This window comes from Peromyscus maniculatus, chromosome 8, assembly GCF_049852395.1.
Source record: "Peromyscus maniculatus bairdii isolate BWxNUB_F1_BW_parent chromosome 8, HU_Pman_BW_mat_3.1, whole genome shotgun sequence".
In the NCBI taxonomy this organism is placed as follows: domain Eukaryota; kingdom Metazoa; phylum Chordata; class Mammalia; order Rodentia; family Cricetidae; genus Peromyscus; species Peromyscus maniculatus.
In genome coordinates, this window is record NC_134859.1 from 30,058,981 (window position 1) to 30,082,575 (window position 23,595).

At 48.2% G+C, this 23,595-nt stretch overlaps 1 protein-coding gene across 1 annotated transcript in view; it reads left to right on the forward strand.

The window, feature by feature from the left end:
• The first annotated feature begins 1,765 nt into the window (after nucleotides 1-1,765).
• The window catches only part of Adam19 (ADAM metallopeptidase domain 19), an 86,621-nt gene continuing 64,791 nt past the window's right edge, over nucleotides 1,766-23,595 (forward strand). The window contains exons 1-3 of the mRNA XM_006997378.4: nucleotides 1,766-2,013; nucleotides 5,856-5,938; nucleotides 10,400-10,470. Of these exons, the coding sequence (XP_006997440.1) occupies nucleotides 1,917-2,013; nucleotides 5,856-5,938; nucleotides 10,400-10,470 (251 nt within the window). The 5' untranslated portion in view covers nucleotides 1,766-1,916. The remainder of the gene's footprint in view (nucleotides 2,014-5,855; nucleotides 5,939-10,399; nucleotides 10,471-23,595) is intronic.

A 23,595-nucleotide genomic window follows, 5' to 3' on the forward strand; every position in this document is an offset into this window, starting at 1 on the left:
GAATCCATGAGGATGGCTCACACAGCAGTGGCATCCTGGGGAGAGAGGAAGGCCCAGAGCTTGTTCTCTGACATACAGAGAAGGGGCCAGGCCAGAGCTTGCTCTCTGTACACACAGAGAAGGAGCCAGGTGAAGACACAGTTGTTTACAAACAAGGAGAAGTTATCAGAATCTGACCCCGTGACATGTGAGGCTTGAAATTCCAGCTTCCAGGACTGTCAAACAATTCTTTACTGCCTTAAATCAGTCCCAGCACTTGTTGCCTGGGTGAACACTAGAGCAACTCCCTACGCCACTATCTACTATTCCATCGGAGCAGACTGGGAGAACACATACAGTTCCTGTCCACAGCAACGGTTAAGAACTACAGTTTTTATCCCTCCTCACAGTGAGCTACCCTTGCAGATATCCCGCCCACCCACCCACTATCTTCAGGAGTTCCCAGCCTGACATCTTTAGTTATGCTATCTGGCTGGGGCCAGAGGTTTTGGGGGAAGGAACAGACAAGTGTCAACACCAGACTCAGTGTCCAGAACCTCGCCTTGAAATTGTGCTAAGCAATCTTAGACCGCTTTCTGGTTATCGCTGTTTCTGTTCATCGTTCACCAAATAAGCATGTGGAATCAGGCTTTGTAATAGTGCAGATGTGGACCTGGGTGGAAAGCCTGATATTAGCCCTGTGACTTTGGGCAAGGGACTTAGCTTTTGCAGGTTTGTCATCCCCCGCGCCGCGCCGCGCCCCCCCCCCCACACCTTTAATAACAGAGATAATGCTAATAACCCTCCCATGATGGGGCTAATTATTAGTGTTATTCTAGATAGTATCTCAAGTAGTCCACGTTGGCCTCAAACTCACTAGGAAGCAAAGGTAATCTTGAACTTTTGATCCTCAGGCTAAGTGCTAGGATTACAGTGGTGCACCACACCATTGGAATTATGAGGTGCTGGGGATGGAACCCAGGGCTTCGTGAGTGCTAGACAAACACTCTACCGGCTGAGATACATTCCTAGTTCACAGTGGACTCATTAAAAGATCATGTATCAGAGGCCCTACCACCTAGAGAATGTCAATAAAAGAACGTCCCAAGGGTTTGCTACTGTAATTTTCTTAGTGACAATCATTATTCGCAGGTTCCGTCTTCCATTCCATCCCAAACCCTAAACCCTCACCATCCCAAATTCTGCTCCCTCCCGTTCCCCACAGACCCTGGCTTCCCTCCTTTGCCTTGGTGTCTAGGCTGTTTCTTCGGCCTGGTGTTCTTTTCTGCTCTTCAGGGGCACAGACATCCTGTCCTCTGGGATGCAGGATCCGCAACCACCCCTCCTCGTCACCCCTCCCCCCAATCAGAAGGCGTGGACTAAAGGCCCAGATTGGAGCACTGATAAGAAAACCACCCCTTTTAGTCCTTATTTCTTTGCCTTGGAATTAACTCTTTCAGAGCCTGTCTCCCAGAGTGGCCAACCCTGGGTGGCAGCGTTGGAAAGAGTACCTTCAGTCACCCAAAGCCCTGAGCACAAAGCAGGTCAGAGTAAACTAATCTCAGTGCCGCAAAAGGGTCTGGTTAACCCTTTCGACCCCAGCCCTGTATTCTCCCCAGGCCTCAAGCATGGTGGATTACTCTAGGGATTCGGACCATCCCTTCCCCTGGGTGCCCTTCACCTGAGTCAGCGGGGTTCCCAGGGGGCTTCGCTCGCTCCTCCCACTTTCTGTCCCTCCAGCCAACCCCCCCACCCCCGCGTGGCGCCTCCCCTCCTCCATCTCCAGGAGCCCTGAGGGGCTGGGGGCGGAGCGTCTGGGCAGCGAACTAGGAGGCTTTTAGGCCAGCGATTGCTTGAAAAGCGCCGCCGCCGCTAGGCCCGGGGCAGGCAATGGCAGGGGACGTGTGATCGCGGACAGTGAGAGGGCCACTGCTATCATGCCCGGGCGCGCGGGCGCCGCCCGGTTCTGCTTGCTGGCTCTCGCTCTGCAGCTACACTGGCCGCTGGCGGCGTGCGAGCCGGGACGGACCACAAGTAAGTGGCAGCGCACAGCAGGGTCGTGCGGTGGCTGGGATGGGTGGCCTGGGGGGGTCTAGGAGTCGCTCTTGCAGGCCTGGAGCTCCGTGACCGCTATCCCTGTTAGCTCTGCCACTCCCCGGGGCGTGAGTGCCGCTACTAGGAGCCCAGGCTTTGTTCTCATGCGGTGAGCCACGGGAGGTCGTGGATCCGCTGCGCGCACTGAGCAATCAGAAAGCAGTGGGTCCTCTCGCTGCTTGCCTTCCTCTCTCCATCTCCCTTCCCTGTTTTCCTACTTTGGGCTTCTCTTTCCGCTGCTCTCCCCGTTTTTGCTCTGTTTTCTCACGGTTGATCATCTCCGCTCCGCCTCTCTCTCATCGCTATTTTGCGCCTGCTGCTCTCGCAACCCCGGAGCATCCCCAGAGGAGCACCCCAAGCATCCTATGCACAATGGGTGGGGGAGCCACTCCCTGGGATCTTGCTGGGAGTCAAATGCATGGCAGTGGGGTAGAAAATCAAAGGCTTCCAAGAGATCAGGGTAGGGTAGTTTACTGGGTATCTCTGGTTGTACACTTTGCATCCTTGCGTTGGCAGCGACCCTAATCTTAGACCATCAAAGGGCCATGCACACCCATTACGCTGATCGTAAGCTGAAGTTCACTACCGAGAAAGCAGAATTGTATAGGTACAGCCCATATTGAAGACCTCCTGACACTGGAAACAAGGACTCTCATTCCACCTCACCCAACGCCCGCCTCCCCTTGGCCTCAGTTTCCCCATCTGTGAAGAAAGGGGGATGCGCCCCGCGCTTCCAGTTTGGAAGCTGGAAAATGTCTGTTTCTCACAACTGTTTTCCCAGACACCACTCCCTCCCGGGCCCCATCCCTCTGAGGCTCTCCTAGGATTTCGCGGAAGAGAGGGTCCCGGAGGGGCAATGCCTGGCTTCTGTCATTCTGACCCCGGAGAGCTTAGCTTTAGCTCTGCAGCAGCTGGAGAGCTGGGCTGACTCCAGAGGGGGTGCTTGCTGTATCAACCGTCAGCGTTTTCAAATCAAACTAGCGACGCCCCGTATACCGGCTGGGCAGGCTGCACCCCGCCCCCCAACCGAGAGCCTGACGCAAGGGTCCGCCTCACCCCCACCCCATACTCCAGTTGGCAGAGGAAGCCTTTTTTCAAAGCTCTTATACCAAAAGGGAAACTGAGGCACAAGGGGCTTCACAGAGGAAGGAGGAGGGTCTTCCTTTTGTTGGAGCTTGGGGTGCCTTAAGGAAGAGGGAGCCAGGTACCGTTCGTTAGTCTGATTTTCCAGTCTAAGGAAAGCAGAAGGGCAAAGAAATCAAGCTTCACTGGATCACAGCGATCACTCAGGCAGAGTCGCTGTAGACCTGGGAAGAAATAAAAATCTACGGAGTAGTGAAATGACTTATGATCCCCAAATGAGCAGTTGCTATTAATATTTTGCTTTCCCTCTTTCCTGGTTTCCTGGTTTCCTATGACTATATACAGATGAATTTGGAAACAACACACACACACACACACACACACACACACACACACTTTAAAGGTACTCCCCAAATCATGACGTTTTCCAAAACTATGGTTTTAATGACTGTAAGGTCTACCAAGGGACCACAGATATATAATTTCCCCAAAGTTAAACTCCTGGCTCTCATACAAATGCAACAAAGATTTTCCTCCCACTTAAGACTTTCTCTATGAGGTGGCAGAAGCAGCTGCTAAAGCTGGTTAAGAATCATTAGCAGAACCCTAGAGATAAGGGAGCTGATGTGGCAGAGTCCGGTGGATGAGACAGAGTCACGCAGTTGTCGCTTATCTCTTCACTATGCTGAAGTCACTTGCATCTTTGCCCAACACAGGCCCCCGGTTAATGTTAGAGTTCACCGAGTGCAGGCCTTCCATCAAAAGCAAACAGAGCTAGAGATAACCTTCTCTTAGCCAAGTCGCCCATCCTGTTGTTAGACAGTGCTTCAGAGCTGATGCTGGAAAGACATCCCACGTGGGTCTTGCCTTATTTCCAAGTTATGAGCCAGTCTTCATACGCTGCATTGTGTTCTTAAACTGTACTGTGTTTGTTTAGACTTGAGATCGCTTTCAGTGCTTTTCATGATCCTGGGACCTTTAGACATTCTCTTAGACACCGCACAGCTCCTTTTGTCTAAGAGTCGAGATTTATCAGTCACTATAGCAGGGACTATGCTATAGTGTCTCCCAAGCCCAGCGGCATAGGGTTAATAACTCAGAAGGTACTGAATGTATGTGTGAATGCATCTATCCCTTCTGACCAGCGTAAATGAAACCAGGGAGGTTTCTAAAGGATGTATTTTGATTGCAAATATATCACATCAGTCTTTTGAAAAGGAATTTACTCAATGGTAATCCCACCACTACTCCAGCCATCTTTAAATTTTCTTCCCTGAGACAGGATGCTGTGTAGCCCGAGGTGGCCTCAGAGCTCACTATAGCCAAGGATGGCCTCTTGCTGCGATTACACATGTGTCACAATAACCAGCACAGCTATCTTTTATATCACTCATGTGATGGATGTGGTTGAATTAGAAGGAACAGAACATGGGAGGGCTCACCTACATCCCTGGGAGTCTTTGGATTTACCCCGTTTCAGAGACTTAATTTGCTCAGGAACCGGGAAATTCTCCATCAGGGTTGCGGTCGGTCTCCCATTCTTGGACGTGGCCTTCCTGTGGTTTCTGCCTCTTTTCTTGAGAACTCACTGGCGACCCCCAAGGGTGCTGAGAAGGGAGAACTAGGTGTGGGAAGGTTTGGAGACTAGGGAATGAACCACAGCTGCAAACTTGCCAGTAAGCCGGTCCAGTTAAGGTTACTGGTTTGCAAGTTAATGCTCATGGTTTGCAGGTTGGGGGCCCACGTCACCTTTACTCTTACGTGTGGCCCTGTAAGACCTCCCAGGGAGGTGACTGTCATCTCCAAAGAGAAAATTAAATCTCAGTGGTAACCAACGTGAGCGCAACCCTCTGATTATACCCAGAATTGTACCACTTCATCACTCCCCATGATGCTATCCCAGTCGGAGCCCTCCACATCTCTCACCGGGCTCCTGTGTGCCTCCATCTGTCCTGCCTTCCCGCTTCTACTCCGTCCCTATTCCCCTCCCCCACCCTCCACCCAGCAGGGATAGTCATCTTTGAAAACAAAACTACTCCAGATCATATTGCTCTTGTGTTTTGAGGCATCCAGAACCTTCTGAGTCTATTGATGATCAAATCCAGCCCCTCTTCGCGCCTTTCTGTTATTACAACCGCAGCTGTCTGGCTTAGCACGATTTACGAGACCATCTCCTCTTCCTTGCTTGGCATATTTACCAGCGTTCCCTGACTTACTGGACTATTTCCCCTTCCTGCTAGTTCCTTTTCGAGGTCCAGCCCATTTTGGCACTTGTCACTCTTTGCTCTTTCCCCAGTTTTTTGCACCACAGTCTTTCCTTTGGTTCCTGGGGTCCCAATTAAACACCACCAGTACTGACCATCCTGTTTCAAACAGGCCCCCTGCTAGGTGTCCCTTTATCCTGTGTGTGATCTGATTTTTCTCCAAGGCAGTTACCATCACCTCAGAGTATCTGTTCATTTCCTGTCTCCTGGCAAGGACACAGACCTTGTTTGCCTGTCTTTATCACTTTGTCACCCAGCCACAGTAGATCCCAGCAGGTCTTCTGATACCCCTGGGCGGAGCACTTTCCAGGCAGCAGTGATTGCCTCAGAAGTGGTGTGGAGCTGTACTTGGGCTCTGGAGCAATATGCCTGCTCCTGAGTGCCTGGGGTGTGGAGGTCTGGGATTCTTAGGGTTGTGCTGTCTTGTGTTGGCAGGAGGAAGTCAAGAAGGCCCCCAGCTGCAGCATGAACTTGTAATACCTCAGTGGCGGACTTCAGAAAGCCCAGGGAGAGGAAAGGTAAGACTCCCAAACACTTCTGTTGGAGAAGCATGACAATTCTCTTACTGAGATGTGGGGCCACCCAGGTATCACCATGGCTTCCGATTCTGGCCCTAACCTTTCACTGTGCCAGTCTGGGATATCTTAGCAGCAACTTTCCTTCACTCTATGGCAAACTTATAGACCATTCCCAAGCCCTTTTCATTGAGAAAATGAAAACTCACAGTAACACCAACACAGACTGGGGCTGGAGAGATGGCTCAGCAGTTAAGATCACTTTCTGTTCTTGTAGGGGACTGGGGTTCAGTTTCCATCACCCGCACGGTGGGTCACAACCATCTGTAACTCCAGTTCCAGGAGATCCAAAGGCTTCTGACCCTTGAGAGGGTACCCGGCAGGCACATGGTGTTCATACACACACACACACACACACACACACACACACACACACACACACGTATGCAGGTAAAACACTCATGTACACAGGCAAAAAAATAAATCTTTAAAAACTGCTGACACAGATTAAGTGCAAATGTGACTTTGTCACAGATCTTGATTGGAATTTCTGTTTTGTTTATTTTTGTCTGTTTTCTGAGGCAGGCTTTCCCGCAGCCAGGTTACGGTCTAACGCTCTATGTAGCCGAGAATGACTTGGAACTTCTGCTTCCATCTCCTGGTTCTAGGATCACAGGCATACACTAGTTCCCTTCTGAGACCAACTCGGTTGTAGTTTACAACCTGGAGTTCCCTACCTTCCCGCTTCCATTTCTCAAATGCTGAGATTACAGGTGTGTGACACTCAGCAAATTCAGTAAGAGGCAAGATAGGGAGCTCGGATTAGGTCATGTATCTTAAAAAATCCTACAGGTTCCTTGAGCCAGAACACGACTAGCAAAATGCACAGGTGTTATCAAGGGGATTGGAACATGGCCAAGAAGAGTAGGCGCTCTTGGTTCTAGTTCCAGATGACTAGAAAGGGAAATCCAATTGTTGCGTGACAGTTACCTGTTCTGGGATCTTCTACTTTACAAATGATTTGCACTTCCTCATTCATAAAATCAGTTTTAGTGGGAATAAAGAGGAACAGAGTTGTGGAAAAGGGCTGACTTTTTCTTTTTTGTCAGAGTCTTGCTACATACCCTATTCTGGCCTTTAATTTGAGACCGTCCTGCGTCACCTTCCCAGTACAAGGATTACAGGGATACACTACCATGCCCAGTTTGAAGGACTGGTTTCTGTGGTCTCTGAGGGGGCCAGATGGCCTGTAATTTATTGGGCAACAGATAGGAACAAGATTAAAGCTGGGGAAAGACGTGTCAGGGAAGACTTCAGACAATTGTGGCCCTGGAATCTGGAAAGATAAACAGATGCAAAATGCCTAGAATTTGTTGAGTTACTGCAGAGTCATACAGACGTGTCCCCAGTTCACCAGCTTGGGCACAGTAAGGCAACTTACAGAGAAATTTCAGGACAATAAAAGTAGGGAACATTTTACCCTCAAAGCAAAGAAAAAAAAATGCATGAGCTCATTCCATCCTAAGTAAGAAAGGCTCAAAATAGCCTCAGGAAAAGTTAGACAAATTAATAGATGGCCATCCTCAGGCAGATTGTTCTTTTTAAATTTAAGGTTTTAGATATTTCATTCACCACCATTATTGCTGAAGAATGGATATGATACTTTTTATAGAGGCTCCTTTGTTCTCTCCAGATGTTGGATGCTGGGCATCCTCAGGAAGGGCCCGAGAAACAAAGTGGAGGACCAGATCCTGTCTTTGTTCCCAGCCATTGTCTGTCCAGAGCTTGGTTCATTGTATTCTGTGGGGATAGTCAGCCCAGTGCCTGGCACCATAAATATTTGTTGAATGAGAGAGAAGAGGAGAGAAGAGAAGAGGAGAGAGAGTGTGTTAGTTCACTATGATTCTTACTTGCATCTGGGTAATTCACGGATTTACTAGGCAGTACTTAAATGCTGACTGTATATGGACTCTGATACAGATGTTTTAGGATGATACATATACATGGAATAGGCGTCTCAGATGGTGCGGAGCTGCAGGGCTGTTTAATTTCACCCTAAACAGAAAGGACTTTGGGTCCTTCTTTCAGGGAAATACAAACAGTGGGCACCTTCCAATGCTTCCCAGGACGTGTGCTGCTGTCCTTCTTCAGGCAGTATAGGAGTTCCAGGAGGAACGCCGCCGTCTGTAGTAGAGCTGGACAGGGAAGTGTCACAGAGCTGTGAGGTGCCGTTTCATTGTTTGGCTTGAGCTGTTCCCTGGAAACAGGGAACATCTGATCCTAAGCCTCCTGTCCGAGCACCCTCCAGAAGCCGAAGTATTTTTGGATTACCTACATTAAAAATAAATATTAGTCCTCATGTGGCAGGTTGTGTCTCTGTGTGAGGCACATGGTATCACTTGCCCTGTGCCAGCATTCTGTTTTTGGTGTGGGCTGTCACATGGGTGCCTGCCCCGTGGGTAATGACTTGCTGGGGTTCTGTTGTCATGTACTCAGTGCCCGCTGGGGCTGTGTGTCCTTGATTCTCAGTGTGACTGGGTAGGGCTCTTACTCCAGAAGTCCCCAGGGCAATACCACAAACGGGCGGCAACGACAGTGGGCACTGGCTGTGTGCTGAATCAGCACCGCAGAATCTGGGAAGTGAGTCTTTAGTGAAAGTGTCTGGGCACCCATCTGTCTCCCTGCTTCCTGGTTTTCAACCCCCCCACCCCCCCACCCCCGCTTTTTAATTTTTTTTTTTTTAATGTATGAGTGTTCTGCCTACATATATGCCTGCATAGCCAGAAGAGGGCGCCAGATCTCATTACAGATGGTTGTGAGCCTCTATGTGGTTGCTGGGAATTGAACTCAGGACCTCTGGAAGAGCAGCCCGTGCTCTTAACCGCTGAGCCATCTCTCCAGCCCCTCAAACCCTTCTTAAGACGAGGCAACAGGATTAATTAGGCATTGCACAAGGTACTTGATCATCAGAGGCCTTCGTGATTTTAAAGTCCTAAGCCCAGATCACAGTTGGGAAGGAGAGGATCAGGAATTAAGAAAGGGAATGTGACTGGGCTGTGGGTGTGGCTCAGTCTGTATTGTGATTGCTTCAAGTCCTGGGTTTCCTCTCCAATACACGCCCGCATGCCCGTGCTCTTGTATACAGTACACACACACAGCAAAAATTTTAAAAAATGCAAGTAGTGTCATTAGTTCCTTTCAGACAATCATATACTACTGAGTTAGTTTAAACATTTAAAAACTTTTTTTTTTTTTTTTTGATTTTTCAAGACAGGGTTTCTCTGTGTAGCTTTGCACCTATCCTGGAACTCACTCTGTAGCCCAGGCTGGCCTCGAATTCACAGAGATCTGCCTGCCTCTGCCTCCTGAGTGCTGTGATTAAAGGCACGCGCCTTTAATCCCAGCACCACTGCCTGGCCATTTAAAAACTTTTGGTCTATATTGTCAAATTACTTTTCAGATGATTTCAGTTCAAATTCCTAGTCACAGGGTCTGAGGGTATCCATTATGATTTACAGTTTTAAATGCCCTTTGTTCCTTTTGATTTTGCTGAGGATATCCTATTTTTTTTTAATGTTGTTGTTTTTCTTCCTTCCTTTCTTTTTTTTGGGGGGGGGCATGGGGAGAGGAAGGAGTTTACCATGATGTTCAGCCTGCTCTTCATGCCTGTTGGCCATTTGCATGTCTTAGGTGATCTGAGCTGGGTGTATGTATAGTGTGTTTGGCCATTGGCAAATTGCTTATGTATGTTTAAAAAACATTTACTTCTGGATTTATAAAACCCTAATTTGTGGTGCTCTTTGTTGCTACCTCTGAGGTGATTGGAGTTTCCAAATTGAGGGCTCACATACACACACACACACTATATATATATATATATATATATATATATATATATATATATATATGAACTCACTCTGTAGAATGTCCTTTGGTATTTTTTGAGATGATAGCTAATGTGATGATATTGAGGGCTTCCTTTAAACTAGGCACTGTGATACATTATTTACAATCATTTTCTCATCTGGTCCTTAAGGATCCTTGTAAGGTTGGTTATTAGCACTCCACGTGAGGAAAGAGGAAACAGAGATGTGGGGAGGCTTGGTAACATGTCCAGGTACACACAACCACAGATGTCATCCTGCACAGCAACCATGGGTCTGACCCTCCGGGTACTGAGGGTCAGGTCTCCCTGTGTGAACCTTCACAGGACCGCATGTACCTGCTCAGCCTTGAACCTCAGCTTGATTTTCTCTGCTTTGCTTCCTGGAGGAAAGCAGATGGGGAAGGTTTGGGTTGTTTGGGGACTGAGGTCACTTCAAGCTGAGGCTGGAGAGGCTAAAGACCTTTCCTTGCCTGCTTCCGGAGGATCCCTGTGCTGGCACTGTGTCAGATCCGGCGCTGGGCCCTGGGAGCCTTGGTCCCTGCTTCCAGGAACTGACATCCTTTTATTGTTGTTTTTAGCATCCACTCACAGCTGAGCTCAGGGTCATGGCTGAAGGGCGAGAGCTGATCCTGGACCTGGAGAAAAACGAGTAAGTGGATTTCTCCCTTCTCCTGCCGGACACAAAACAGTCAACCCACCTGCAGTGTCGGTCTGAGGCAGGTGTCACAGTATGAAAGGAAGAAGCTGAGTGGCATGGTCCCCAAGCTCGCCATCCTTGGTCTCTGTGGGGCATCCTGCCAAGAGAGAGCTCTTCCTTGGTCTCTTGACCGCTGGGAGATGGCTGGGCCGCTTCACATCCTGCTTGGATTTCCTTGGGCTGTATTTCCGGTGCTTCTTGGAGTTCACTCTGTGTGTGTGTGTGTGTGTGTGTGTGTGTGTGTGTGTGTGTGTGTGTGTGTGTGTGTGTGTGTGTGTGTAAGGGCGGGAAGGGACTGGAAGCAGCTGCTGACCCAGCTCCAGCCCAGTGTATGGCAGGAAGTGGAGGCGATTAGAGGGAGACAGGGAGAAGCAGCAGCAGCCTGGGCAGGGATTTGGCACCTCTGACCCTGATTCTTTCATCTACCCAAGAGTCTGCTGAGAAGGGCTTTGCCCGAAGCCTCCTGGCTTCCACGGGCCCAGCTTTTCCCTAACCTCATTCATGCTGGGCAGTGGCCTAGTTCAGAAATATCCCCGTATTGATTTCCGGCCTAACTGTCTCGATTCATGGATGAAGGAGATGAATAGATGACACTGCCTGGCTGTGGCCATCGATTGATGGCCCATTCTTCCTTCAGCCCCAGTCTACCTGGCCCCCCTAGAGCTCTTCGTACTTGGCCAGGGACTCTGACGGCCTTTATGATTTCCCCACGGATGGTCCAACTTGCAGCGTCCACATAGACGCTGGAGATAAGGATGCTTGGTTTGGATAGCTGCCCGTCTGCTCTTGGCAGCCCCCGAAACACCCTGGAAGCTGATGAGTAATGAAAGTCTCGCTGCCAAGAAAGGGTTAGAGCAAGGCCTTCCCCATCCAAAAGGGTGGGAATGGCTGCTTGGCTTGGGTGGAAAGGGAGAAGAAGGATTTATTCCAAATTTGGGCTGTTTGGACACTTGCAGAAAAGGATCACTGGAGTCCCCAGTGTGGTGAAAGGGTAACACACGCACTGGTACAGGGACAGGGTGTTTTGTGACACTACTCTTGGGGAATTGTGAACAAGGATCTGCTAACCAGTGACAGAGCAAAGTAAGGGTACCACCAAAGCCCAACTTTGTGACCCAGTAATTTTTATAGCATCAGGATGAGGGGTTACCTACAGACACAGACGTGACTCAAAGGATGGCAGTCTCACCAAGGCCTGCCCGGCATGGGTAGCAGCAGCTCATGAGAGCTGCAAGCCTAGAGCCTACTGCATGGCTTGCAGGCAGCTCAGGTGGCCTGAGCCTCCTCCAGGGGGCTGGGCCGGGCCGAGCCTTGGGGAGGGAGGTAGTCCTTACTGCCTTATACAGTTGAGAAGGAGGGAATCTAGTGATTCTGGTCATTTCCAGGGACTTCCTTGAAGCCTTGAGTGGTTTACTTCCTGAGTTTCATGAGCTTCCCAACAGAATGGGAAGTTTTCACTCCCTCTAGAGTAGTGGTTCTCAACCTTCCTAATGCTAGCACCCTTTAATACAGCTCTTCATGTTGTGGTGACCCCCCCCCCCCACACACACCCGCCAATCATAAGATTATTCCATTGCTACTTCATAAGTGTAATTTTGCTGCTGTTATGAATTGTAATATAAATATCTCATGTGTGACCTCAAAGGGGGGGTCAGGACCCACAGGTTGAGAACCACTGCTTTACAGCAAGCGCCCTATGACTTAAAGAGCTGGGGTTTACCATGGAAGAAACCGCTATATAACACAGGGCTCTGGCTCTGCCCCCCACTTCTCTCTGCCTCTGGGACACTGGCTTTCTGCACACCAGGAAGATGAGCATCACTGCCGTGTTGGCTCCTTTCCTCCTGAGCCAAACCCGTGTTTTACTGGTTTGCCAGAATGTTTCCTTCCTTCCACTCCCTGGGACAGGCCTGGCTGGCTGGGTACCTGGCATGGGAAGCGCCTCCTTGCTCAGGGCTTCTCTTTGATTCTGATGCTGTGATCCTACAAGAAAAGGCCCAGGGAGGGCTAGCTTGTGCACGGCCTCTCTCAGGGATCTGCTTTGGTGCCTCACTGGCTCTGCTAACACTTCTTATATCACCCGTGTCTGTCCTGTTTACCCCATGTGGGACTTGTTATCCTTAAACTTCCTCCGTCCTGCTGAATTGATGATCCAGTCAGGGGCAGATCCTCAGCTGGATCAGCCAAGCAAGGACCCTCAGTCCTTGTCTTTTCCTTCTATGTTGAGTCTTCTGCAGAAGATCTGGGGAAGTTAGAACAGGAAGATGTCTTAGAGACTACATACGGAACACTGCCATCTCATGCACAGGTACAGGACTGGCCTGAAGTCACTCAGCAAGTGTCTGAGGAGGGCGAGTGGAAATCAGTTGAGTCCCTGGCTTCGATCTGGAGTTGTGATGTGTGGTCAAGGGCAGGCTGCTGAAATCTGAGAGGAGGGTAGCAATGGCCTCCTCATGCGGTGGGTTGTGAGGAATGGATGGCATGGTCAAAGCATACCATATGAGCACATGGAATTGTTAGCTATGTTGATTTTTAAAGATTTCTCTTTGTGTGTGCGCCCAAGTGAGTGCATGTATGCTCAGAGGCCAGGGCTTTATCTCAGGTGTCTCTGCTCCTCAGGAATGCTGCCTACTGTATTTTGAAACAAGATCTCTCATTGGCCCGAAGTTCACACCAGTCAAGAGCCACAGGGATCTGCCTGTCTCCCTTTATCTCCAGGATTACAAGTACATGTTACCATGCATGGCGTTTTTTACATGGGTTCTAGGATTGAACTCGGGAAGACAAAGTTTTACTGCGCAGGCCCTGTTGTGGTTTTTAATGCCCCTACTGAAGTGCTAGGGATTCCTCACAGGTGCACCCTGTTGTGTGCACCTGGCCAACAACTCTCTGTGAGGCCTGTGGGTCTAGATATGGTTCCTGGCCTCCCTGAGCTCTGGAGGCTACAGACTTGACCAGAATGGAAGCAGCAGAGCTGACCTCACCAGGTGTCCCTGGGGAAGGACTTCCTGCTATTTTCATCCAAATAATTGGGCTTGTTGTTTTTGCACACATGTTACTGAGCTGAATTGACTCCAACTGCACACAACTTCCTGGTGTGTTTATTTCCCCAAGTCCTCTCATTCACAGTGCCGTCAAGCCCAGATTCAAAACAGCTCTGGGCTGAGGAGATTTTTTTTTTCCTGAGTTTTCTAGTTAGTGTTAACATTTCTTTCTTGCAATGGTATCTAGGGAATCTAGGCCCTGTGCTCAGAAACTTCCCAAGCTCTATTCCTTTACCCTCCTGGTAGATTCTTTTGCTCTTCCTTCTGCTGTGGCCTGCGATGTCCCGTTCACGGGTGTGTAGGTCCTGGGGGGCTGAGCTGTGGGGAAAAGAGTTCTGCCATCGTGGAGGGAAAACAGTAAGTGAACAGTTAGTGTACAGTGTGCCGGACGATAAGAACTGTATACAGGAAGCAAAACACTGTGGGCTCCGGAAGAGCAGGGGGTGGGAGGGAGCAGATGTTGATGAATGGTATTCAGGAATGACCTTGGGGAGTTGGAGTGGAGACCTGAAGGGGTGAGATGGTATCAGGGAGAGAAGAGTCAAGTTCAGAGGTCCTGTAGATGGTGAGGATTTCAGCATCCCTGTCCCACTTCCTTACGTCTGCTCATATGTTGGATTCTCTGGCTTCCCAGGAGCCCTGGGCAAGGGCTTCTGGAACAATGGCTAGGGGAAGGATACTGAAATTTGTTTTTCATCACTCTGAGGTGTCTGGCTTTTCCCCATCAAATCAAAGTCCTCGTGCTAATGCGCAGCCCAAAATAGCAGTGAGCAGGCCTTTAATGGAATTCACACATGGAGAGAGCCTTGCCGAGAATGGTGAGGACGGAGGAGCCAGGGGAGGGGCCAGGAGATAGGAAGCCAGCACTTGAGCAGAGTCAGCAGCCTGGGCATCATCTTCTCCACTTTGAGGCAGCTCAGGATAAGTTGGTGCCATCCCTGTGACTGGTCACAGCTCCTTTTTCTCTGGAGCACCGGCCAAAAAAAAAAAACAAAACAAAAGTGACCCCTGTGAGAAAATGGGTACATGGCTTCAGGCTGGGTCTTGCATTCAGATGCTGGCTCTGCCACTTAACAGCCTCCCGGTGTCTCAGTCCCTTCACCCAGCACTATAATCACAGTCCTGCGTCCCAGAGCCACGCGGAGGCTGGAGAGATGCTGAGGTGGGCGTAAAGGACCTCACCCCGTGTCTGCCTTGTGCTGCACACTCGGTAAGGGACAACTGTTATTATCGCTCCACTGTTGGCCAATTGCACAGCCGGAGCATGCTCACTGTAAAACACGCAGCCGTGCCAAGGAAATAAAGCGGCGGCGGAGGTTTGCTGCTCGCAAGGAGAGCTCATTGCTACCTGCTGGGATTTTCTAGACCTTCCCTGTGCCTGTGAGGACAGGGATCCTGTCACGGGCAGTCACCGGGAAGCTGACACAGAGACTCCTGGGATGGCTGGGAGGAAAAGAAAAGAAGATTTTGTATATATATTATTGTATGTGCATGGGTGTTTTGCCTGCTCGTATGCACCAGCACCGTGTGTATGTCTGGTACCCTCGGTGGTGTCAGATCTCCTGGAACTGAGTTACAGTCGTGAGCTGCCATGTGGGTGCTGAGATTTGAACCCCGGGTCCTCTGGAAGAGCAGCCGGTGCTTTTAAGCTCTGAGCCATGTTTCCAGTCCCAAGAAAGGAGATTTTTACCATATTAACTGTTCTGTACTGTTATGTGCCTGACTGTCATGAAAATGACACCACCCTGTCTCGGGAAAGCATTATGGTGTTATTTACGGTAATACCTAACATTTGCACTTTGTATAATTTGGGGACATTGCATAGTTGTTAGGAGGTGGTCACGTGAGGTAGGCATCCATTCTGGTGAACATAGCCCTAAGTTCAGAGAGATGATGTGGGGTTCACAGACACACCCGCCCGCCCGCCCTCCTGGGCCTCAGCTTTCTCTTGTGTAAATGGGATTTTTGTTTTGAGTTGGACTTCAAGAGTCTTCTTGTATTACCTATTTAAAGTACACTATGTATGTGGATATAGGAAATTCCTGCTTCAGGAGACTCCCCCTACCCCCTCACAGAGGGCAGCCAGATGATGAAAAACCATGTCCCAAACCATGTCCTTGAAGCTGGGGTGAACTGTTAGCTTAGGACTCACCAGTTCAGGCAGCAGAAAGAGCAGGGGGGAATTACAGGCTGGAAATGACAGGCTGCTGCTGTTCACAGCCTGTAATTTGGTGGCATGCATCCATAATATTTTTTCTCTGTGACTTACCCCCTGTTTGAAGACTGCCATTTACCCAGGGACTGTGTTTGACAAGCCTTATGTGCTGCACAAAGCTTCTCTGGGGAGCTGTGGGCCCTAAGTCTCTGCCCTCTTGGTTACTGTTTCTGAGAGAGGGTCCACTGACCTGTTCACCCCAAGAGGGAGTGAGCCAGCGGGCCAAATCACTGTATGACAAGGTCACCTTCAAGAGCAAATGAGGACTGGAGGTGTAGCTCAGTTCACTGAGTGCTGGCCTAGCGTGCATGAGACCCTGGATTTCTTGCAGGATATAAATTGGCCATGGTGGTGCGAGTCTGTAATCCCGACATCCCAGAGGAGGAGGAGGAGGAGGAGGAGGGCGGGCAGTTCAAGGCATCTATGCTCGTGAGGACATCTGAGCTGTAGGAGACCCTGTCTCAAAAACAAACAAAACAAGCAAATGAGAAACCTTGTGCCAGCACAGGAGGACCTGTGGCCATATCGCTTTCTCCGCTTGTCCCCTGAGCACATCTTGGGCCTCTCCTCTCTTGAGTATACCCTCCCACCTTGAGTTCAAACCACAGTGACATTTAGATTTAGTCTCAAGAAGGGAGTGACAGTTGGGCAGTGGTAGTGCAGGCCTTTAATCCCAGCACTCCAGAGGCATGGATCTCTGAGTTCGAGGCCAGTCTGGTCTACAGAGCTAGTGCAGGACAGCCAGGGCTGTATAGTGAAACCCTGTCTCATCAATCAATCAATCAATCAATCAACCAATCAATCAATCAATCAATCAATATGACATCTTTTGATTTCAAGGGTACAAGGCTCATCAAAAACAATTGATATTTGTGTTATTTTATGCTGTCATTATTAATGCAGAACTTGGGCATTTAGAGCTTTGGAAGTTGAAATACCCATTATAGCTTTTGGCGGGTTAGAGTTTTAGGGGTCTTAATATCCACCCTGATTTTTGACAATAAGCTCTCTTCATAGTTCAGTTATTATAGGAAAGGAGATTGATTTCATTGTCCTGAAACTTTAGAGTCACTCTAGAAAATGAAGTCATTTGGCATTGTTTTGTTTTCCTGTTTCTTTTCTTCCTTCCTTCCTTCCTTTTTTTTTTTTTTTTTTTTTTTTTTTTTTTTTTTTTTTTTTTTTTTTAAAGACTGGGTCTTACTGGATAGCCAGGATGTCACCAAACTCATGGCAATCCTCTGGCCTCCATTTCCTAAGTAACGATATTACAAGTGTGAGCCACCCACCTCCCCAGCTTTTCTCATTTTCTTCCTTTCCTCTTAGCCCTAGTTGGGTTGTTTAATGATAGAGAAACAGAGGAGTGGGCCAGTCATCTAGCAAAGGGCTTTCTTCAACAGACGACTTGAATTACTTACTGCCTCCCATTCCCACAGTTTTCTTCCATGGAGTTCCTGTAGAATTATTCAGCTAATTCAGACAAGAGCCACCAAGCATAATGCTCCTGCCACCATGCTCCATCCCAGCACCTTCTCACACCGGGGCAGACTTTAACATCTTACCTAGAGGAGAGGACACCTCCCTTTGCCCCTCTCTGCTCAGAAATTTCATTGGTTGTTGGCAAGATTCAGTTTCCTGGGTCAAAGAGATGCTGGGAAAGGTTTAGCCGGGTCCCGGTGCCCTTAGCAGACCGTGCTTTGCCGACTTGAATTTAAATGAATCACAGACATATGGATTACATTTCACTTAAAATACACATGGCCCAAGAAATTAAAGGATATCATACTTTAACCAAGTATTTGGCAGATCTCAAGTATTCAAAATGTTTTTGCAAAGCCTGCGTGCAGCTGGGCTCCCGGTTCCCTGCAGTTAATCCTGTGAGACTTGGTGCCAAGGAAGCAGCTGGATGGATGGGTGGGGAGGACAGAATTTGATGAGAGCTGCCTGTGGGTATCTGAAAATCTTTGCAGACATTTTTTTTTGGGGTGGGAAATATGAAGAAAAGACCCAGTCCTACTCCATCAAAGGCAATGAATGAATGCATGCGTGCATATGAATTCTGAGTGCTGTGTTAGGTGCCTTGCCCTGGAATGACCTGGAAGTTCTGTTTGAGATGTGGTTTCCCACTGCAGCCAGCAGACAGATTTGTTTCACTTTACAGTTCCCATGTTGTGCAGAAGCCCTGGCATTGTAGAACAAGTGGAATAGCAGGGTGTCTGATAGGACGTCTGTGCAAGTTGGATTCTCAACCACACTTGTGCATAAGCAGACTGTCTAGTCACCATGGACCGGAGGTTTATGTCTCTTTCACGTCCATGTATTGAAGTCCTAGCCCCTTAAGGTGATGTGTTAGGTATGGCTTTGTGAGGTGATTGGGTCAGGCAGTCTCTACATTTATAACATGAGTTAGGTGGCCTTCTAAGAGTCCCCAGGATGCTCTTGCTACATGAAGATGCAGCTAGAATGAGTATCTAGGAAGCAAAGAGGCTCTTTTCCAAAACCAACTATTCTAGAATCACGAGACATTAGTTTCTGTTGTTTATAAGCTGCTCCGCTTGTGTATTTTGTTACAGCAGCCTGAGAGGACTAAGGCAGCATCCTTTCCAGTTACTGGAAACAATACCTTTTCAGGGTCCCTTGTTCAAAGTTGATCTCAAAGTATTAATAATAATTAGGAGTGGTCTTCTGAAAACATGCAGCTACACAATTACCTGGAGTGTCAGGCAACCTCCAAAATGGAAATGAACAAGGTGTGTGGAGGTTGAACCTCAGAGACTCCACCTTTAAGAAAGAGGCAGGGGGAGATTTGATCCCAGGCAAAAGATGATGATGTGACCATGTAGGCAGAGCATGGAGTGATGTATTCGTGAGCCAAGGATCAGTGGCAACCACCTGTGCTGAAAGAGGTACATTTTCCTGGTGAAGCCTTGATTTTGGCACAGTAAAACTGATTTTAATCTTTTGGCTTCTAGAGCTTTGAAAAAGCAAGCTTCTGCGGTCTTAACCCACCAAACCCAGGAAACAAACATGACAGCGTTTGCTTGTGGCTTAGAGATGATAGATTATAATATATCTATTTAGTCCAGTGTCTGGTACATGTCAAGTAGGTTTTCAGTATGTGTTAACTTTATTTTTAAATTATTTTGTGACTGTGCTTTAGTTGTATGAGTGTTTTCCCTGCATGTATGTCTGTGTACCGTGTGTATACCTGGTGCACACGGAAGGTGGAAGAGGGGATCAGATCCTCTGGAACGGGAGTTATAGACAGCTGTGTCCTACCATGTGGGTTCAGGGAATTGAACATGGATCCCCAGGAAGAGCAGCCAGTGCTCTTAACTGTTGTCTCATCTCTCCAGTTTCCTGTGAAAAAAAAATTTCCCTCTCTCTCTCTCTCTCTCTCTCTCTCTCTCTCTCTCTCTCTCTCTCTCTCTCTCTGTCGTGTGTGTGTGTGTGTGTGTGTGTGTGTGTGTGTGTGTGTGTGTGTGTGTGTGTGTGTGTGTTACTGGGAATTGAACTTAGAGCTTCACATGCCAGGCTAGTGTTCTGCCACTAGACTGTACCTTTAGCCTTCTTTGTTACTTTTTATTTTGAGACCGGGTTTGGTACTAAGTTGTCCAGAATGTCTTTGATTGACTGATGCTCCTACACCAGCCTCTAGCGGGGCTTCCAGGCCTGTGTCTACCGTTTACTTCTAGAACAGACTTTCCGAGACTCTTGGATGATGCAAGGCATCACCAGCGAGAAAGTGACGGGAAGAAAACATGTTGAGAAACCTGTGCGGTTGTTGCTTATCATTCTTACCTAAGTTCCGTGACAACCTCTCTGCCGGTCACTCTGCTAGAGAACTTAGGGATGAGGATAACTAGGGATAATCACTACAATGTTGCAGATGCCCACATAACAGGCCCACACTGCAGCCCTGACATGACTGGTTAATGTCATCGCCACAGTCACTGTATGAGATCTAGGGACCTGTATTAGTCTGCTTGCAAAATGGGTCCCTGAAACATTATAATTTTTCAGGGTCACCTTGGTGGGGTGAGAGGCAAAGAGATCGATGTGAGCCAAAGTCCAAGTTGGTCTAAATCAGTCAGTCAGTCAGTCTGTCTTTCTGCCTGCCTGTCTCTCTTTTATTCTCTCTGTGTGTACAGATAACATGTTTGTGCACATTCATGGGGTGCATGTAGAAGCCACAGGTCAGCCATGGGTGGTGTTCTTCTGGAGCTGTCCATCTTGTTTTTTGGAAGCAATGCCTGTGTTCTAGAGCTCACCAAGTAGGCCAGGCTGGCCAGAGAGCTCCAGGGATCCACCTGTCTCCAGTTCCCCAGTACAGGGATTGCAAGCTTGTGCTCCCCGCCCCTGTGTGTCTGTGAAAAGCATGGTTTCTGGGGACTGAACTCAGGTCTTCACACTTGTCCAGCAAGCCCTTTACTGACGACATTATCACCTCCACCCCATAATCCAAGCCTCTTAATGAAGCGATTATTTTGCCTTCCCTGCCTCGGTATGCTTTGAACTCTTCTTGGTTAATATGAGCACGGCACTTTCCCCACGTCTTTCCCTTGTCCTTCTTAGTTACTATTCCTCTGCTGTGATGAGACACCATGACTGAGGCAACTTATAAAAGGAGGCATTTAATTGGAAGCTTGCTTACAGCTTCAGAGGGGGAGGGGTTAGTCCATCGTCGCCATGGCGGGGGTTTGAGTAGGCAGGTGGGCAGGCAATGACATTGGGGCAGTAGCTGGGAGCTCTCACCTGATCCCCAGACAGCAGGCACAAAGAGTGAGCCGGAGCAACACAGAGCCTGGTGTGGGCTCACCCCAGTGGCAGACACACTTCCTCCACAAGGCCACACCTCCTAATCCTTCCCCAATAGTTCAGCTAACTGGAGACCAAATATTGAAATATATGAGCCTGTGGTGAGCATTCCCATTCAAAACACCATGCCTTCTGTCTTCTCAAAATTCAAATTAGAATTAGAATGCCAGTGTAATGTAATGGGGGTAATCCAGGCTGGCATGGACCAGAGCCTGGCTCCTTCTGTTCTCTGAAGTTGTGTGCTGGTTAGTGTTGTCAGCTTAACTGAGTCTGGATTCACCTAAGAGACAGGGTTCTGAGCATATGGGGAATTATATTGATTGTATTGAGGTGGAAAGGCCCACCCACCATTCCCTGGGAACTGTGTTAATAGAGGAAGAGCTGAGTGGTGACATGCATTCATTGCTCTTGGTTTTCTTGTGATGGAGACAATTTATTTATTTATTTTGTCTCCAGTTTATTTTCTTGAATGTGATGTAACCAGTGGCCTCAAGCTCCCCATGCCTTGATTTCCCTACCACGATGAATGTACCCTTGCACTGTGAGCTGGAATAAAATCTTTTCTCCCTTCAGTTGCTTTTCCAAAGGTATTTTTTATCAGAGAAACACGGTGTAAGCCTTGCCAAGTCCCCTAACCTTTGCGAGTCTCATGTTCCTTATCCATAGTGTAGAGCTAATAGCGGTGGTCATGCATAGAATTCAGTAACGTGATGGACCTTAAGGAGCTTTCAGTGGCTGGCGCACTGTGGGAGAGCAATAAATAGCCGCTATTGTTTGTATTTTGCAGGGTCAGAAAAACAGTGAAGAATGATGTAAGAGGGAATTCCCCAGAGTTGATTCCCAAATGTAACAAGAAGAGTTGACCTTAAAACCCACTGCCCCAGGGAGGAAACTCATTTCTGCTCTTCAGCCATGCCCAGTTTGACCTAACTGTATCTCAAACACGCAGTGTAACAGCCATGTCCTGTGTGGGCCCAACTGTACCTTTTTTCTGGGCCTGTAGAGTCAGTTTGAGCAGGACCTCATGGTGAGGCCTGAACCTGCCTGATAAGGCGGTTGGGATCGGCTTTCCAGTTCCGGCTCTGTCTCTTCCCCTGGCCTGCAGCCAGGGCTGCCTGCATAGCCAGGAAGGATGTGCACCTCGTCTTTTGTCTCCAGCTTATTTCTTCTGGCTGCCCTTCATTGGGAGCCAGGGAAAAATCAATGGGAGGAAGCTGTCCACTGCCCAGTGGTGGCCTCACAAGGACCCTTGCAGAGTTAGGGAAACTGGGGATTTGGAAGAAGTTGGGGATGTTACAGACTGTGAGGATCCCTTTATCGCCAGGCTGTCGGCCTTAAGAGAGCAACAGTCCAGGGAGTGAGCACTTACCATGAACTTCATGTATTTCATAGATTTGTTTAACTCTGTTTATTTACCCAAATGGGGTCCTACCGGGGCCCTTGATTTTATGACCTATTTTATTTCACTTGGAAATACAACATGGGCATTATTAATATTATTTTCAGGCCCAAACTATATAAATACTAAAGTTATAGGGTTTTTAAAAAATGAGGTCATATTTAATATATGATTTTGTACTTTAAATTAACTGTTGTGCTGGCTAGTTTTTTGTTAACTTAGTAAAAACTAGAGTTACTCAGGAAGGGGGAAACCTTACTTGAGGAATTACCTCCATCAGATTGGCCTGTGGAGCATTTAATTGATTAATAATTGATGTGAGAGGACCCAGCCCACCATGGGCGGTGCCACTTCTGGTAGGTGGTCCTGGGTTGTATCAGAAAGCAAACTGAGCATGCCGTGAAGAGCAAGTCAGGGAGCAACTTTTCCCTGTGGTCTATGCTCCACAGGTCTAGGTTCCTGTTCATTCCTTGACTTCCCTTCATAGTGGACTATAAGTGTAAGCTGAAATAAACCCTTTCCTCCCCAGGTTGCCTTTCTTTATGGTCTTTATCACAGCAATAGATATCAAACTAAGACATTTGTCATCAGGACAAATTTTTCCACTTTGTAGTTCGTTTTCTCTCTCTCTCTCTCTCTCTCTCTCTCTCTCTCTCTCTCTCTCTCTCTCTCTCTCTGGGTGTGTATGCAAGAGCATATGTGTATTATGATTGGTTGTTGTGTGTGTAGTATGTGCAGGTAAATGTGTGGGTGCATGAACCCATGTATACAAATGAGAAAGCCCAAGCAGGATGTTGAGTGCTATCTTTTAGCTTACACTTTATAGGATGTCTTAGTTAGGGTTTCTATTGCTATGAAGAGACACCATGACCATGGCAATGGCAACTCTTATAAAGGAAAGCATTTAATTGGGGCTGGCTTACATTTTCAGAGGTTTAGTCTGTTATCATCCTGGTGGGGCATTGAGGCGTATAGGCAGACATGGTGCTGGAGAAGGAGCTGAGAGTTCTGTATCTTGGGAGTTGAGAGTTCTATAACTTGATCCACAGGCAACAGGAAGTGAACTGTGACTCTGGGCATAGCTTGAACATAGGAGACCTCAAAGCTTGCCCCCGCCCCACAGTGACACACTTCCTCCAACAAGGTCACACCTACTCCAACAAAGTCATACCTTTTAATAGTGCCACTACTTTGGGGGCCATTTTCTTTCAAATATAGGATCTTTCTTTCGCTGACTGAACTGGAAGGATGTTGGGTGATATCTTCTATTATCTTACACTTTGTAGGGTCCCTTGCTGAACTGGAAGGATGTTGGGTGATTATTTTCTATTGTCTTACACTTTGTAGGGTCCCCTACTGAACTGGAAGGATGTTGGGTGATATCTTCTATTGTCTTACAGTTTGTAGGGTCCCCTACTGAACTGGAAGGATGTTGGGTGATTATTTTCTATTGTCTTACACTTTGTAGGGTCCCCTACTGAACTGGAAGGATGTTGGGTGATATCTTCTATTGTCTTAACAGTTTGTAGGGTCCCTTACTGAACTGAAAACTCGCTGTTCAGGCTAGGCTGGCTGGCCAGGAAGCTCTTGGGATCCTGCTGTCT